At 42.0% G+C, this 17,166-nt stretch overlaps 1 protein-coding gene across 1 annotated transcript in view; it reads left to right on the top strand.

The window, feature by feature from the left end:
- The window catches only part of NAA16 (N(alpha)-acetyltransferase 16, NatA auxiliary subunit), a 468,335-nt gene that overhangs the window by 356,154 nt on the left and 95,015 nt on the right, over nucleotides 1-17,166 (top strand). Inside the window, 1 exon segment of the mRNA XM_029602955.1 lies at nucleotides 14,141-14,354. Coding sequence (XP_029458815.1) covers nucleotides 14,141-14,354 — 214 coding nt within the window.

Genomic DNA, 17,166 nt, shown 5'->3' with positions numbered 1-17,166 from the left:
TCCCAAACACTGGACTACCTGGGAGTCCAGTTCGACACCCAGGCAGACAAAGTCAGTCTCACCACCAAGAGAAGGTTAAAACTTCAGACGCGTCTCCGGTCCTTGATGGGAGCCAGCCGGCCCATAGCTTGGGATTATCTGCAGGTTCTCGGCCTCATGGCATCCACCCTGGAAGTGATACCCTGGGCAAGGGCCCATATGAGACCTCTGCAATGCTCCCTGCTCTCTCGCTGGAGCCCTCGCTTCCGGAATTACTCCGTGCATCTACCTCTGCCACCCAGAGTACGGACCCAGTTACGGTGGTGGTTGCAGCCCAACCACACGAGCAGGGGGTCGAAGATGTCCTCCCCCACGTGGATTCTGCTCACCACAGATGCCAGCCTGAGCGGATGGGGAGCACACTGCAAAGAACTCGCCGCCCAAGGGCAGTGGAACAGAGAAAGAAGCTGGGTGGAACATCAACCGTCTAGAAGCATGGGCAGTCCGGTTAGCCTGCCTGCAATTTGCTCACCGACTGCGGAACAGGGCAGTCAGAGTGATGTCCGACAACGCCACCACGGTGGCATACATCAACCGTCAGGGCGGAACCAGAAGCCGACAGGTGTCCCTAGAGATAGCCCAGCTGATGGCTTGGGCAGAGGCGAATCTTCAGGACATCTCCGCCGTCCACATTGCCGGGAGGGACAACACCACGGCAGACTTCCTCAGCAGAGAAAGCCTAAATCCGGGGGAATGGGAGGCTGTCGCCCACAGCTTTCCAGATGATTGTGGATCACTGGGGGGATTCCGGACATGGACCTACTAGCAGACAGGTCCAATGCTCAAGTACCCAGATACTTCAGCCGCAAGCGAGATCCGTTCTCTCACTGGATCGACGCCCTGGTTCAGCCATGGCCTCCAGAGACCCTGCTATACGCCTTTCCTCCGTGGCCCCTGCTGGGCACCCTTATCCACAAGATTCAGAAGCACCGGGGCCTAGTTCTTCTAGTGGCACCAGACTGGCCAAGAAGACCCTGGTACGCGGACATGAGAAGACTACTGGCAGGGGAGCCTCTTCCCCTGCCTCCTCTCAGGGACCTGCTACGTCAAGGTCCCATCCTCCACAAGGATCCAGCTCAATTCTCTCTTACGGTCTGGCCATTGAGAGGGCTAGACTGAAGAAAAGAGGTTACTCTGAGCCCGTGATAGATACACTCCTCCGAGCTCGTAAGTTTTACACTTCCCTCACCTACGTAAGGATCTGGAGAGTATTTGAAGCATGGTGCGACACTCACGGCACCAATCCACATGCGACCACAATCCCTATTGTGTTGGATTTCCTGCAGGATGGACTTCAGAAGGGTCTCCCTCAGCTCCATCAAAGTTCAGGTGGCTGCGCTGTCTTGCTTTGGTCCCAGGAGGGATGGCAAGACCATCGCCAAGCACCCAGATGTTTCTCGCTTCCTGCAAGGAGTCAAGCATATTCGTCCGCCACTAAAGTGGCCTGTGCCCTTATGGAACCTCAATCTTGTTTTGGATTTCCTCACGGGATCCACCTTCAGACCCCTTTGGGGACTGTCTCTCCGTTCTCTAACCTTGAAGATGGTGTTCCTATTGGCGGTGTGCTCAGCACGCCGCATCTCAGAGCTACAAGCACTGTCCTGCCGTGATCCCTTTCTCAGAATCACTCCTGAGGCTATCCATCTTCGTACGGTTCCCTCCTTTCTACCTAAAGTGGTTTCACAGTTTCATCTTAACCAAACCATATCCTTGCCTACCACGGCGGGTTTGAAGAAATCTGAAGAAGGGCGTTTATTACGCCATCTCGACATTGGCAGATTGCTTCCCAGATATCTGGAAGTGACACAAGAACTACGAAAGACGGACCATCTGTTCGTCCTACACAGCGGGAGGAAGCAAGGTGAAGCGGCCTCGCGGCCCACCATCGCCCGCTGGATTAAAGAAGTTATCAGAGCAGCTTACGTGGAGGCCGGGAAGTCTCCGCCTCTACAAGTCAAGGCTCATTCTACCAGAGCACAAGCGGCATCTTGGGCAGAATCCAGGATGCTGTCGCCTGCAGAAATCTGTAAAGCGGCGACGTGGTCCTCCCTCCATACCTTCTCCAGGTTCTACCGTCTGGATGTCCAGGCCAGGGAGGACTCAGCATTTGCGAGGGCGGTCCTACATGGTCCTCAGGCAGCCTCCCGCCCAGGCTAGGAGTAAAACTTTTGTACATCCCATTCGTTCTGAGTCCATTTGGCTACACGCCAGGAAATGTTGAGATTACTTACCTGATAATCTCCTTTTCCTTAGTGTAGACAGATGGACTCAGCATCCCGCCCAGCTGCCTGTGTACATGGGTTTCACCGATTCCAGGTAAGCCATGGCATTTGTTTACATAAGAGCGTACACTCTACCAGGTGTCAACGCCTTCCGGTTGTGAATGCTGGCGGTCTCCAGCCACTGTCAATCGGTCAGGGGAATCCTGTTTCACTTTTCACTGAGCGTCAGTACACACATCCATAACAGCTTTTGCAAGGAAGATTACTAAGTTGCTACGCTTCCTGTGGGGATATATATACCCCGTGCTGACGTCAGATCCGTCTCCAACTGCTAGCACGCGGATACTATCCCCATTCGTTCTGAGTCCATCTGTCTACACTAAGGAAAAGGAGATTATCAGGTAAGTAATCTCAACATTATGATCGTGACTATACGGCTTCTGGCAATATTTACAGAAGTTTTGCTCCCCATAGAGCTTTTTTACATCTAAGATTCCATAAAAATGGTCATCATGTAGCAATATAAAACGTTTTCTGGAATTCAGAAAAATTTCTGGAATTAAGAATGGGGTTGCGACCCCATTCTTTTGTATAAAGCACAACCCTTATGTTTATATCTAAATGTTGTTCAAATGTTGAGACATCATCTAGCATGATCTTTTTATGTTCTGACCACCCTAGCTCCGCATGCAGTTTTTTAGCAGTATTATTGCTCTGCATATGTGAGCTTTATTGGTGACATGAGTGCTGTAAGGCTCCCTGCAAAGCATAGGGCATTACCTATGTTATTCAAGTCTATTAAATGCATTCTCTTTTTATGTATGATTTGACTGTACAGAATAGACCTTAAAACCCTTCGTGCCCCTCCACCCCTGTTCCTTATTAGAAGAATGACTATGTGGAATGTCTCACCAAACTGTATCTCTCTATAACTCTGCAGGAGTTTACTAACTTGATCTAAGAAATCATCAATGTTCAGATCCTGAGGGTTTAACTTTCCTGAATACAAAGAATTATGAAAACCTGTAGAATGTAAATGTGCCTGTATATAAACATGTGGGGAAACGCTATGGCTTATTTTGTTTAGAACGTGCTGTATGCCTTGTTTCACAATATTTTATGCATCTATGAAAGAATCTATTCTATCTAAATTAATAAAACGAAATTCCTCTGAATAAAGCACGCCATTACAATTTTCTAAATCACGGTTCCACCTTCTCACAAATTGCACAAAATTAACCGGTTCATTTTCTACAGCTGCATTTTCAGAGGTCCCTGATATACAATTATTTACCGTCCTCCCTGAAACATTGTCATCGGTACAATTATCTAAGACCATGCTTTCACATTCTTTCTCTACTTCCTCCCTGTGCGCAGGTCTGCTGCTGTCTCTGAGTTTCTTGTCTTTTCTTTTGGAAATAGACCTTTTTGTAGTCTTTTCACGGTCTAAAATTAAAAATTATAATAATAATTAACATGGGGGGTGTCATACTTTTTTTTTTTTATTGATTTTACAATATTTTAAGAAGAATTTTCTTAAACTATAACAATATAAAATCTTACTCTTTTGTTTATCTCTTGGTTTTTGGTATGGTCTTTTGTCAGATTTCTTTGGCATATGCTGCTCATGGTCTGTTATGTAAAAGAAAAATAACATGGTAATACCTTTTCTTTTACACAGCTGTGAACTAATTGGTGGTTTACCCCGTACAGATATAAAAACTGCTTCTTACCTTCATCTGTATCTTCAGACTCTTTTCTCTTTCTTTTGGAAATAGTTTGCATCATTTTCACATTCTAAAAATTACAAAATAAAAACACATGCTTTTGATGTCTTCGTAAATAGATCTCTGCTTTGTTGGCTGTTATGAAGGAAAAAGAGACATTTGGGGGCATAGACATTAAGGAAAAACTGTTTCTTATCTTCATTTGTATTGTCAGAAATGTCTTGGGGGTCTGTTTTTTGCTCTGAGGCCTTACTGCATCCAGGCTGTTGGTCTAGGTTCAACTCTGTGTCTGTTTTTGCAATATTTTCTTGTTCTAATGATAAAACAGACAAACACTGTTTTTACTACTGTTTTTTAAAATCATATCTAAAAAAAACTATTAACTCACCTTTCAGTTTTCTTTGTTGCCTCCTTTTAGTAAGTGCCACTTCAAAAAACAAAAAACTGTCAAAGAGATGGAATCTTAAACTAACCAATTTCTAAATACCATCACCATACCACGGCAAAAGATGCTGTAGCCTTAATTATTGAGAACAAAGAGACCTCATACAAATGTGGCTGGGTTACCCTTTGCAGTGCCCAAAACGCCACTCAGGTTGTGCGGTGATAACTTTTCTGAGTGCACAACCGTCATCAAAGTTCAAATCATCGGTCTCTTTGTTAAAGGATGAAAGTAAGGACAACTTGTGTCGGTTTACTAGCAAAAAGTTAGGCAGTGAGAAATTATCATCATTATTGTCATAACATTTTACTTATCGTAGCGTTGGTAGCGTTGTAGCGGAGTGTGCAGTAAGGATATAAATGTTGGCACTGGCCCAAAGGATGAAAGTAAGGACAGACACGGCTCGTGTTTTCTTGCACCAGCTTCCTCAGGGGCCTCACAATGCCACTAGATTCCAAGCACTGCCGCTCTGCTCTGCTACTAGGCTGCAGCTATTATTCGGGCAGCCCGAATAATAGCTGCAGCCTAGTAGCAGAGCAGAGCGGCAGTGCTTGGAATCTAGTGGCATTGTGAGGCCCCTGAGGAAGCTGGTGCAAGAAACACGAGCCGTGTCTGTCCTTACTTTCATCCTTTGGGCCAGTGCCAACATTTATATCCTTACTGCACACTCCGCTACAACGCTACCAACGCTACGATAAGTAAAATGTTATGACAATAATGATGATAATTTCTCACTGCCTAACTTTTTGCTAGTAAACCGACACAAGTTGTCCTTACTTTCATCCTTTAACAAAGAGACCGATGATTTGAACTTTGATGACGGTGCACTCAGAAAAGTTATCACCGCACAACCTGAGTGGCGTTTTGGGCACTGCAAAGGGTAACCCAGCCACATTTGTATGAGGTCTCTTTGTTCTCAATAATTAAGGCTACAGCATCTTTTGCCGTGGTATGGTGATGGTATTTAGAAATTGGTTCCTTTTAGTAAGTGACATTGTATTAATAAACACAGACTTCTGCCTTTCTTTGTTTGAAGAATCCATTTCTGTTTCAAACTCCAGACTGCTGAACCTTTTCTGGTCACTGGCTATACCCTTTTTATCACCATCATTAGGGGGTGTAACCACCAACAAACCTCAAAACTTGTGTATTGAAACAAAAAAAAAAAAAAAGCTACCTGGCCTCTCTGTCATGTGATGGACATCTGCTACAAATACCCACCTTATAGAATAAGAGAATTCTCTTGCTTGGGTTATCATTTACAGGCCTTTTTGTGTGTATTATCAATATCTCTTTAGATCTGAAACCCATTTCACAAAACTACAGTCTATTGAACCTTTTGGTGATTTAATGGTTCCTGATCATTGTTTCTTCCTGATTAGATCATGATTCCAGACAACTACCCGCACCTACGTCATTACGATATACAACCCCTTTTGTTCATGAAAGGTAGTGTGTTATCAACGCCCTCTTTAGGTCTTGGGGCACTGTAAAAAAAATGTAGACTGATGTGTTTTAAGAGCCACCCCTCTTCACCCCACCCACACAACAATCCTAAAAAACAAAGGAAAGGCCTCTCTTGAATGTCTTGTCATCCTGGTCTCTTTTTTTTTCCCTTCCAAACATTGTCTCATACAGATTAGATTAACCATTTACAGATCTTGAGTCCAGACAACTTCCCCACACTTAGCTCATTGCAGTGTTCGTTCCTTAATTAATGAAATAGTTGCTGTATCAAACATTTTACAGGCTGTGCATTAATATCAGTGAGACTTAATAAAACCATTAGATAACCCCCCAAAAACATCCATAGCACCTTAAAGCACGATTGACACATTTTTGTTAATTCTGATATTTATTAGTTGTTTTTATTAACTAATTTATACACATGGCAAAATTTATTAAAATATTACAGAGTATTTCATTGTCAATACACACTTCTGAAATACAGACAAGAAAAGATTACTAGCAAACAAAGACTGTTTTATTATGCATTTTAAAAAATGGACTGGTGCTTTCTCCCATAGATGATGGCATTTATATATTTTATCATTAAAACCTCATCTGTAGGTTTAAGCAAACTGTTTAGTTTTTGAACAGGATTTTCAGCAGTTTTCACGCTGTGTATAAGATATATGACCAGATTCAGATCGTCATTGTTTAGGCTTAATATGCCTCTTTTATATGCAGCTAATACAATAAGATTCAAAACATGTTCTAGGCACAACCTGTTACAAGTGGTCCTTAATTTTTCCTGGGTGTCAGAGGCAGTCCAATAAACGCAACTATGATCATCCTGACTAGGTTCATCGATACGACATCCGTAGCATTTATTGTAACGTATACCAGCCAGACACTTTGTAAGAATACTGTATACAGTCACCCTTACGATTGATCTAAATGTCGTTTTTCAAAAAAAAAACCGTGTACCGGCAGCGGTTTTGGAAACCCTATATAGCTCCACCAACTGAAATCGTGCACATCTTCAGGATTGATTTTTTTTTTGATCGCTTGAATCTGATGGTTCTTTGAAATTTTTACAGTAACAACCAATACAGTTCATTTTGATATCTGGTGTGTCCCCATATTCTTCTGTTTGTAAAGAACCTTCATTTTCCTATAAAACATAATGTAAACATTAAATTAAAACCTCTTCTAAACAAACTCTCTATTATAGATAGCTCCCAAACACACCACCCCTAAAATGCATAATTAGAAGGAAAGAGATTTTTTTCTTACCTTACACTCAAGCTTTTCCAACAAATAATCTGTTTCGGCATCCAAGGCAGCTTTGTACAGCTCTATATCTTCAGAGTCCATAGCATTTTCATTGACCAGGTCTGGATCCTGCGAATCAAAAAGCTTTTGTCCCAACGGTAGTTCATCAAAATCTGGCTCGGTGCTTTCTTCTTCTGCCCTCCGCTTTCGTTTATGGCATCTCTTTAGTTTTGGCTGTTGCATGATTTCCATTTCAAGCCGTTTAGGTGTTTCATACATGGCCATTTTCAGGAACAATTACAACACGCCTGCTTGAAGTTTGTTCTCATGTGATCACTATCACGTGGTTACTTCTATATCCGGTCATGCAAGTTTGGGCGTGCCTATGCAAAAGAGGTGATATACCGGCAAAGCTACCTATAGAGCCTGGGTCATAATAAATTTTCTTTAAGATCCGCTGGTGCATTCTTGTTTTTAATTTGACTGTAAATATAGAGGTCTGTTTTTTTTTAACAAACAAAACTAAAGCCTTGTGTTTTTCCTTTGCAAACCTACACACAACCCCCCACTGTTGTCAATTATCCTCTGCTCAGGTTTAGGGCTGGGCAGGGAGGGTTGAGGCATGCGTATCTGCAGTGAGGCGAGGAGGGAAGGGGTGTGGGGAAGATTCTCCCTGTCTCTGTGTACAGAATGAGTCTCAGCTTCCTGCCACTTCACTGGTAACTTTTATTGGGGCATGCCTATCTACAGTGAGGGGTTGGTGGGGAGGGGTGGACTTCTGGTGACATCATTGGGGGGGTTCGGCTTGGGGGTTTGAGTGACAGCGTACCCATAGACTACTCCGGACTTGCAAAACCTGTCTTGCAGGTTTGATCATGCCTGTGTTAAAAAAAAAAAAAAACCAAAAAAAACAATACATTGTCTGCAGTTCATGCAGTTCACCACATGTAGTTCCAAGTAATCACTTGTTTTAAAAACCAAATCCTTGTCAACAGAATGAGCCACAGTTTTCCTGCCACCTAACAGCTTGTAATTTTTTTTTAAAAACAGAGGGGCTAGTAAAAAGCATACTTCCTGCTCTGTCATCATTAAAAGGTGTCAGGATGTTCTAGGAGCGCATATTTTGGGGCTTTTGTATTGTACTTTCGGTGAGATCATTAAAAACAGCCAGAGTCCATTAATTCTGGCATCATTAAAAAGCAAATGAAGAATCCCGTATAAGTAAGGCGGCGGGGATGCTTAAAGAGGCCTCATAATAATTGGTCAACTTTTTAAAGCTGGCATGTAAGCTTATAATGGCTCAAGCTTGACTGTACTTGTAATCATCGGTCTCTATGAGCGTGTGATGCTCCTGTAAAAGGTAGCTATCTCACGGCGCGGTCAGTCTCTATTAGTACTCTGTAGAGTCTCTGAATATACTTAACTTGCGATTTTCATGTCCGTAGACAAACCAGTATTGTTGATACAAGTGTATATCCGATGCTATTACCCGACACGGCGTGTTTCGGAGGAAACCCTCCTTCATCAGGGGCTCGGATGTCACTAATGCCGGTTTTTCACATAATTCGTGGAAGGCAAGTTATGCGGCTGTGTTATAGCGTCTCAGATGGTTTTCCAATGATGCTGGACATGCATTCGCGGAGCCGTGTGAGACGTCTGTCAGCCTCACACGGCTCGCGAATGCCATGTCCAGCATCATTGGAAAACCATCTGAGACGCTATAACACAGCCGCATAACTTGCCTTCCACGAATTATGTGAAAAACCGGCATTAGTGACATCCGAGCCCCTGATGAAGGAGGGTTTCCTCCGAAACACGCCGTGTCGGTAATAGCATCGGATTAACACTTGTATCAACAATACTGGTTTGTCTACGGACATGAAAATCGCAAGTTAAGTATATTCAGAGACTCTACAGAGTACTAATAGAGACTGACCGCGCCGTGAGATAGCTACCTTTTACAGGAGCATCACACGCTCATAGAGACCGATGATTACAAGTACAGTCAAGCTTGAGCCATTATAAGCTTACATGCCAGCTTTAAAAAGTTGACAATTATTATGAGGTCTCTTTAAGCATCCCCGCCGCCTTACTTATACGGGATTCTTCATTTGTTGTTATAATCATTATTATCCTGTCTAGTGGATTTTTTTATTTCTTGTATCATTAAAAAAGCGACAGGCCCCTTTCTGATGACATTTTAGGGGTGTGTTTTTGGGGGGTGGTGAGGGGGGTGAACTTCTGGTGATGTCATATCTGTGATGTCACAGGGGATGTGGCTTGGGGCTGGGGTGTGGGCAGGGCCACCTGTGACATCATGGGGGGGACGGTGGGGGTGAGGGAGGGGCTCCCCATTCATTTCTATTGGGGAGGAGCATCGATGGGGTCTAGGGCGGTGCCAGGGGCAGAAGGGGTATGGCCTGGGGGCATGGTCGAGGGCAGGAGGGGGTGTGGTTATGCCCCATTCACTTCTATGGGATGGGCGGGGCTTAGATCAGAAATGAACGCTGATTGGCTGCTGTCATCCTTATGTCACCTGTCAATCAGTTTGTTCGTGTACCCATTATACTATGCAGAAATGGAGCTACATTTGGTGCCAACATAAATTTGATCCCTGACCTCTTCTAACTCCCGTTCCCAAGCCGCCACAATTGCAGTTTTTTGAGTGGGGTCCTGATTAAGAAATCTATAGAGATGGAAGATCATCCCTTTCATAGAGTCAACCTGGTCACACCAATGCTGAAATTGAGTTTTCCCTAATGCCAAATCTTACCACCCAGCTTTCCGAGACCAAAAAATGTTTGATCTGAAGAAAATGAAAAATCTCCTCATATCCTGAGTCAAACTTATCTTGAAGCTCTTGGAAAGTTACAAATCCCTAATTCCCCCAAAAAGATTTTACCAAGTGAGACCCTTAGGCACCCAAGCCTAAGGGTCTCCCGCCGCATGCACAGGCCACTCTCCTGAATGCACGATTCAGGGGGAACAAACATGCAAATTAGGGCCCTTGGTAAAAAGAGGCGCTAGGGACACTAGTGCGTCCCTAGCGCCTCTTTTTTTTGACAGATGCGGCGCTGTCAGCGGGTTTGACAGCTGATGCTCAATTTTGCCGGCATCAGTTCTCAAACCCGCTGACAGCCACGGGTTCGGAAACCAGACACCGGCAAAATTGAGAGTCCGGTTTTCAAGCCGCGGGCCGATTTTAAAAAACATTTTTAAAAATTATTTTAAACTTTTAGGACCTCTGATTTAATATCGCCCCGGCGGAAGTGCACCCGAAGACTGGAGGATAGCTAATGTAACCCCATATTTTAAAAGGGGCTCCAGGGCGATCCGGGAAACTACAGACCGGTTAGCCTGACTTCAGTGTCAGGAAAAATAGTGGAAAGTATTCTAAACATCAAAATCACAGAACATATAGAAAGACATGGTTTAATGGAACAAAGTCAGCATGGCTTTACCCAAGGCAAGTCTTGCCTCACAAATCTGCTTCACTTTTTTGAAGGAGGTTAATAAACATGTGGATAAAGGTGAACCTGTAGATGTAGTGTACTTGGATTTTCAGAAGCATTTGACAAAGTTCCTCATGAGAGGCTTCTAGGAAAAATAAAAAGTCATGGGATAGGTGGCGATGTCCTTTAGTGGATTACAAACTGGCTAAAAGACAGGAACAGAGAGTAGGATTAAATGGACAATTTTCTCAGTGAAAGGGGAAGTGGGCCAGTGGAGTGCCTCAGGGATCTGTATTGGGACCCTTACTTTTCAATATATTTATAAATGATCTGGAAAGAAATACAATGAGGTAATCAAATTTGCAGATGATACAAAATTGTTCAGTGTAGTTAAATCACAAGCAGATTGTGATAAATTGCAGGAAGACCTTGTGAAGTTGGAAAATTGGGCCTCAAAATGGCAGATGAAATTTAATGTGGACAAGTGCAAGGTGATGCATATAGGGAAAATAATCCATGCTATAGTTACACAAAATTAGGTTCCATATTAGGTGCTACTACCCTAGAAAGAGATCTAGGCGTCATAGTGGATAACACATTGAAATCAGTTCAGTGTGCTGCGGCAGTCAAAAAAAGGCAAACAGAATGTTGGGAATTATTAGAAAGGGAATGGTGAATAAAACGGAAAATGTCATAATGCCTCTGTATCGCTCCATGGTGATACCGCAACCTTGAATACTGTGTACAATTCTGGTCGCCGCATCTCAAAAACGATATATTGCGATGGAGAAGGGTACAGAGAAGGGCGACCAAATGATAAAGGGAATGGAACAGCTCCCCTATGAGGAAAGACTAAAGTGGTTAGGACTTTTCAGCTTGGAGTAGAGACGGCTGAGGGGGGATATGATAGAGGGTGTTTTAAAATCATGAGAAGTCGAGAACGGGTAGATGTTAATCGGTTATTTACTCTTTCGGATAATAGAAAGACTAGGGGCAGTCCTTGAAGTTAGCATTGGCACATTTAAACTAATCAGAGAAAGTTCTTTTTCACTCAATGCACAATTAAACCTCTGGAATTTGTTGCCAGAAGATGTGGTTAGTGCAGTTAGTATAGCTGTGTTTAAAAAAGGATTGGATAAATTCTTGGAAGAGAAGTCCATTACCTGCTATTAGTTATGTTGACTTAGATAATAACCACTGCTATTACTAGCAACGGTTACGTGGAATAGACTTAGTTTTTGGGTTCTTGCCAGGTTCTTATGGCCTGGATTGGCCCTGTTGGAAACAGGAATGCTGGGCTTGATGGACCCTTGGTCTGACCCAGTATGGCATGTTCTTATGTTCTTCTTATGTTCTTATGGGGAACCGAAGGAAACAGGCCACAATATCACATGGCCGTTCCCTACTTTTGGACCTAGAGACTGGTGAGCTCGCTCAACTTCCACCGATGTTATAGAGGTAGGAGATTCCGATCCAGTACTTTGGCTGAAGAAGAAAGAACTTAATCCTTTCAGTACGTCACCACAGTCTTTGTATTCCTCTGTCGCTGGTACCCCTCTAAACCGCAGGTTACAGCGCCGGTTTCTATTTTCGAGGTCTTCCAATTTGGCATGAAGGTCAGCAGAGTCAATAGTTAAATGTTCATAATTGTTTTGCAGGTTTTTCAATTGATCCAGGTGCGCCTCCAAATGTACATCACATTCGTGTATCTGGCGGCCAGTAACCGCCATTTCCTCCTTCAGTTCCGACGACATAGCCATAAGATCTCATTTAGCGTCGCACATATCTTTCCTTAAATCACATAACCATTGATGAAATTCATCCCTGGTTGCAAGGTCTGAAAGTTGTCCCCCCCCCAGGCTACCTGGGTCAGAGATATCCTCCCCTTCCAGAGAACTCTATCCTGGGGCCTCATCTAGGCCTCACGCCTTCTGTGACTCCGCCGTTGCTTTAACATATGTCTGAAGTCTGGTCCTTTTTTCTTTGCTGCCATAGTAAGGAGAAAACTGCATTGATCAGGTCCCAAAAATCGTCAAATCAGCTAAAGATGTACAGGGATTACAGCAATGATAGTTCTGAGTTTGCCAGAGCTCAGTCAAGCAGCTATCTTACGAGAAGGCCATGCCTCCTCCCCCAACACACTAGTCTATAGGATCACCCCTGGAGCCCTTTTTAAAAATTGTCATCACATTGGCCACCCTCTAATCTTCTGATACCATGGCTGTTTTAAATGATAGATTGCAAATCACCAGAAATGGGTCTGTAATTTCATTTTTTTATTTCTTTCACAACTCTGGAGTGAATACCACCTGGTTCCTGTGATTTGTAATTCTTTAGACTGTCATATTTATTACGTCCTCCAATTTCACAGTGATTCCATCTAATAGCTCAGTCATCACCAACCAAATATGTTTCTGGTATGGGTATGACCCCCAACATCCTCATCAGTAAAGACAAAAGCAGAGAATTAATTTTGGTTTTCTATTTCCTTGTTCTCCCTGACAACCCCTTTTGCTCCTATCATATAGTGGCCCAATTGACTAACATTAGTCACCCCCATCCAGCCATTCTTTGCATTTTATGCATCACCAGGAACGTAGAAACCAGAGTAGAGAGCCTACTGGCAGGGTTGATGAGCAAAACAAGAAGGACCCATCTCCTAGTAAAGCATGAAAGTAAGAGTTGTTTCTTTTGTTTTATCTCAGACAGACTGATAAATTTTCTGATGCCTGGTCTAAACTCCCCTTTGCTCCTTTCCCAGCTCTTCTCCCTGCCCATCTCCACCCCCGCCCCCCCCCCCCCCCCCAAAATAAATTTAAAGAATAAATGGAAACGAGAGCAGCCGTTTCAAGAGCTTCAGATACCCATGATGTATTACAGCTAATGTCACTCTGGCCAAAGATGGAAGGACACAGAAGGAGACAAAACTAGTGATACTAATTGCTCTGGTGCAGTAGTTTACATAAAGAAATGTTGATAACTAGAAATGGATGACTCTAGGTGACACTAAAAAAAAAAAAAAAAAATTCTGGAAAGCTGAGAAATATTGTGGTAATTTTAGGAGATTCCCCTTTTATATCTCTGCTTGTAATAGAGATAAATGGTTCAATATGCCATAAGAATTTTACAGTATTAGCAAAGGGATCAATTTACAATTAATGTCCCAGGGCAAAGCAGACTAATTATCTAAAATGTAACTAAAAATCTTTAGGAACCACCAAAATGGCTGGCTAATTGCAGGAGGATAACAAGCAAAAATAGGGAAAATAAGCTATAAATGCTACTTAAAATATATATAAAATATAACGATGTGAAACCACACTGACTATATCCATTGTTTTCTCTACACATTTGGTATTGGGTAAAAAAAAAAATACCATATATCTAACAACATACACATGGTAAGTTGTAGCTCAGAGATGGAATATGTTCCAACTTCAGCTTGTCTTTTATTATTACAAACTGAATTTATTCATTCCATTTTAAACTTGTAGGTTTTTTGCAGCACACTCTGATTTTGTGTTCTGTCTTATTTTAAAGCATTTTTTTGAGATAACGGATGATCAGTTTGACTTCCACACATACTGTATGAGGAAGATGACTCTGCGGGCCTATGTGGATCTCCTGAGATTGGAAGATGTGCTCAGGCAACATGCGTTTTACTTCAGAGCTGCTCGATCAGCAATAGAAATCTATCTGAAGCTACATGATAATCCATTAACTAATGAAAGCAAAGAGCAAGAAGTGAATTCAGGTAATTACGTAAGTGCATTGTGGAGATGTGCAAGCATTGTAAGCGTGTCACTGTCGTGATATGCCTTGCCATGGCCAGGAGATGAAAACCAGATTGCCCTTCTTGATAAGTCCACTTCTCTATTGCCAAGCCACAGGTCTCAATTCCCTATTGGTAGGCTTGAAAGTAATATGCAGGATTCTGAAACTGTTTGCACTGATAATGTTTGTGGCAGATTTACCAAAATTTTGCTCTAGTGCAAAAATTGCTCCAGATTTATCCATAAAAATTATAATAATTTCAGTAGGTAGTATGGAAAACAGTGCAACAGTAGAATAATTTTTGTACCAGAACAAAACTTTAATAAATTCCCTTACTCTAACAGCTTACTATAAAAAAAAAAATTGATAGAACATCCCTGTCCATATAGATAGTTATATATAGTTATATATATATATATAGTTATAGATATAGTTATATATAGTTGTATCACAGATGATGCCAGGCAGCCATTGTACATTATTAAGCTGCAATTGAAACTGTTTTATACAAGGCATTGAGTTAACTACATAAGAACATAAGACTTGCCACAGAGCAAAAATCCATCAAACCCAGTATGCTATTTCCAGCAGTGGCCAAGCCAGGTCACAGGTATCTGACAGGATCACAAAGGGTTGATAGATTCCAAGCTGCTTATCCCAAGAATAAGCAGTGGATTTCTGCAACTTTACCTTAATGGTTAATGGACTATTCCTCCAGGAACTTGTCCAAACCTTTTAAAATACAGCTATACTAATAGCTTTCACCACATCCTTTGGCAGTGAATTCCAGAGCTTAATTATGCATTGAGCAAAAACAAAATTTTCTCTTATTAGTTTTAAATGTATTACCTAGTAATTTCATTGTGTCCCCTGGTCTTTGTACTTTTTGAAAGAGTAAACAACTGATTGTTTACTTGTTGCATTCCACTCATTTTATAGACCTCTATCATATTTCCCCTCAGCCATCTCTTCTTCAAGCTGAAGAGTCCTAACTTCTTTAGCCTTTCTTCATAGGGGAATTGTTGCATACCCTTTATCATTTTGGTCGCCCTTCTCTGTAGCTTTTCTAATTCTGCTATAATTTTTGAGATGATGTGATAAGAACTGCACACACTACTCAAGATGACGTTGCATCATGCAGCGATACAGAGGAATTGATATTCTCTGTTTTATTCTCTATTCCTTTCCTAATAGTCCCTAGCATTCTGTTTGCTTTCGAGGCTGCTGTTGCACACTGAGCAGAAGATTTCAACATATTTTCAGCGATGACACCTTGATCCTTCTGAGTGGTGACTCCAAATGTGGAAATTTGCATTATGTAACTATAATTTGGATTACTCTTCCCTAACTGCATCACTTTGCATTTGTCCACACTAAATTTTATTTGCCATTTGCATGCCCTGTCTCCCAGTTTTGCAATATCCTCTTTCAATTTCTCGCAATCCTCTTGTGATTTAACAACTTTGAACAATTTTGTGTCATCTGCAAATTTGATCACCTCATTTGTTCCCATTTCCAGGTTGTTTATCAATATATTAAAAAAACAGTGGTCTCAGCATGGATCCCTGAGACACTCCATTATTCACCTTTTTTCCATTGGGAATGTTTACCATTTATCCCTACTCTCTGTTTTCTATCTTTTAACCAGTTGGCAATCCACAATAGGACACTGCCCCCTATCCCATGACTTATTCATTTCCTAAGAAGTCTCTAATGAGGGACTTTTTCAGATGCTTTCTGGAAATCCAGATACACTATATCAACTGGCTCATCTTTATCCACATGTTTATTTACACCCTAAAAAAAAGTAATACATTTGTGAGGCAAGACTTCCCTTGGCTGAATTCATTTATTTGTCCCATTAAACTATGCTTATCTATATGTTCAGCAGTTTTGTTCTTTATGATAGATTCTACCATTTTGCCTGCTACAGATGTCAGACTCGGTGGTCTGTAGTTTCCTGGATCCTTTTTTAAAAATTAGCATTACTGATATTTTACAATTTCCAATAGCAAGTCTGCATTTTCATTTCTCAGTTCTTTCAGCACTCTGGGATGTATATCATCTGGTCCAGGTGGTTTGTTGCTCTTTAGTTTGTCAGTTTGCCCTAGTACATCTTCCAGGTTCACAGAGATTTGTTTCAGTTCTTAAGCATCATCACCTTTGAATATCATTTCTGGCATGGGTATATCTCTAATGCGTGCTACTTCTCCTTTGTATGGTTGGCTGTCTAAACCCTCTTTGAAGATTACTAAGCTTCTAAAAGCCCAGGGTCCTTCTTTTCAGTTTTCAGGTTTTTCTGTTTCCCCATTGAATCCCATGATTTAAAGCTTCTAACCGCGGTGGGATTTTCTCGCGTGCCCGCTGTACATGTTATTTGACCCGTTCTCTAGAACTGACGGAATCGGAATTTGTCATAAATTTCTCTCTCACTCATAAGCGGCTCTGATGTGTTTTTCCCATGTAGTCACGGCTCACTAAACTTAGTGAATTATGGATCCCTTATGTTAATTAACCATCCAGTTTAGGTTGTTTTTCACTTGAAACTCCCGATAGAAGATTATTTATGTGCTTGCTCCCCGATGCAGCCAGATGCGAAACACGGCCGTGTCAGGGCCCCTGTTTCAAAACTGTGAACTGTAATTTGTTAACCAGTGTACACCACTGGTATGACTGCATTTTCAATAAAAGGTGTGTCCTTTTGTGTGATATATTGATCAGGTCTTTGTTTGCCATGCATTAGTTCTTGTTGCATTTGCTATTGTATGTGTGTGCTATTTACTCTGCCCTTT

Source organism: Rhinatrema bivittatum, chromosome 5 (assembly GCF_901001135.1).
Source record: "Rhinatrema bivittatum chromosome 5, aRhiBiv1.1, whole genome shotgun sequence".
NCBI lineage: Eukaryota > Metazoa > Chordata > Amphibia > Gymnophiona > Rhinatrematidae > Rhinatrema > Rhinatrema bivittatum.
This window is presented reverse-complemented; position numbering and strand designations above follow the sequence as displayed.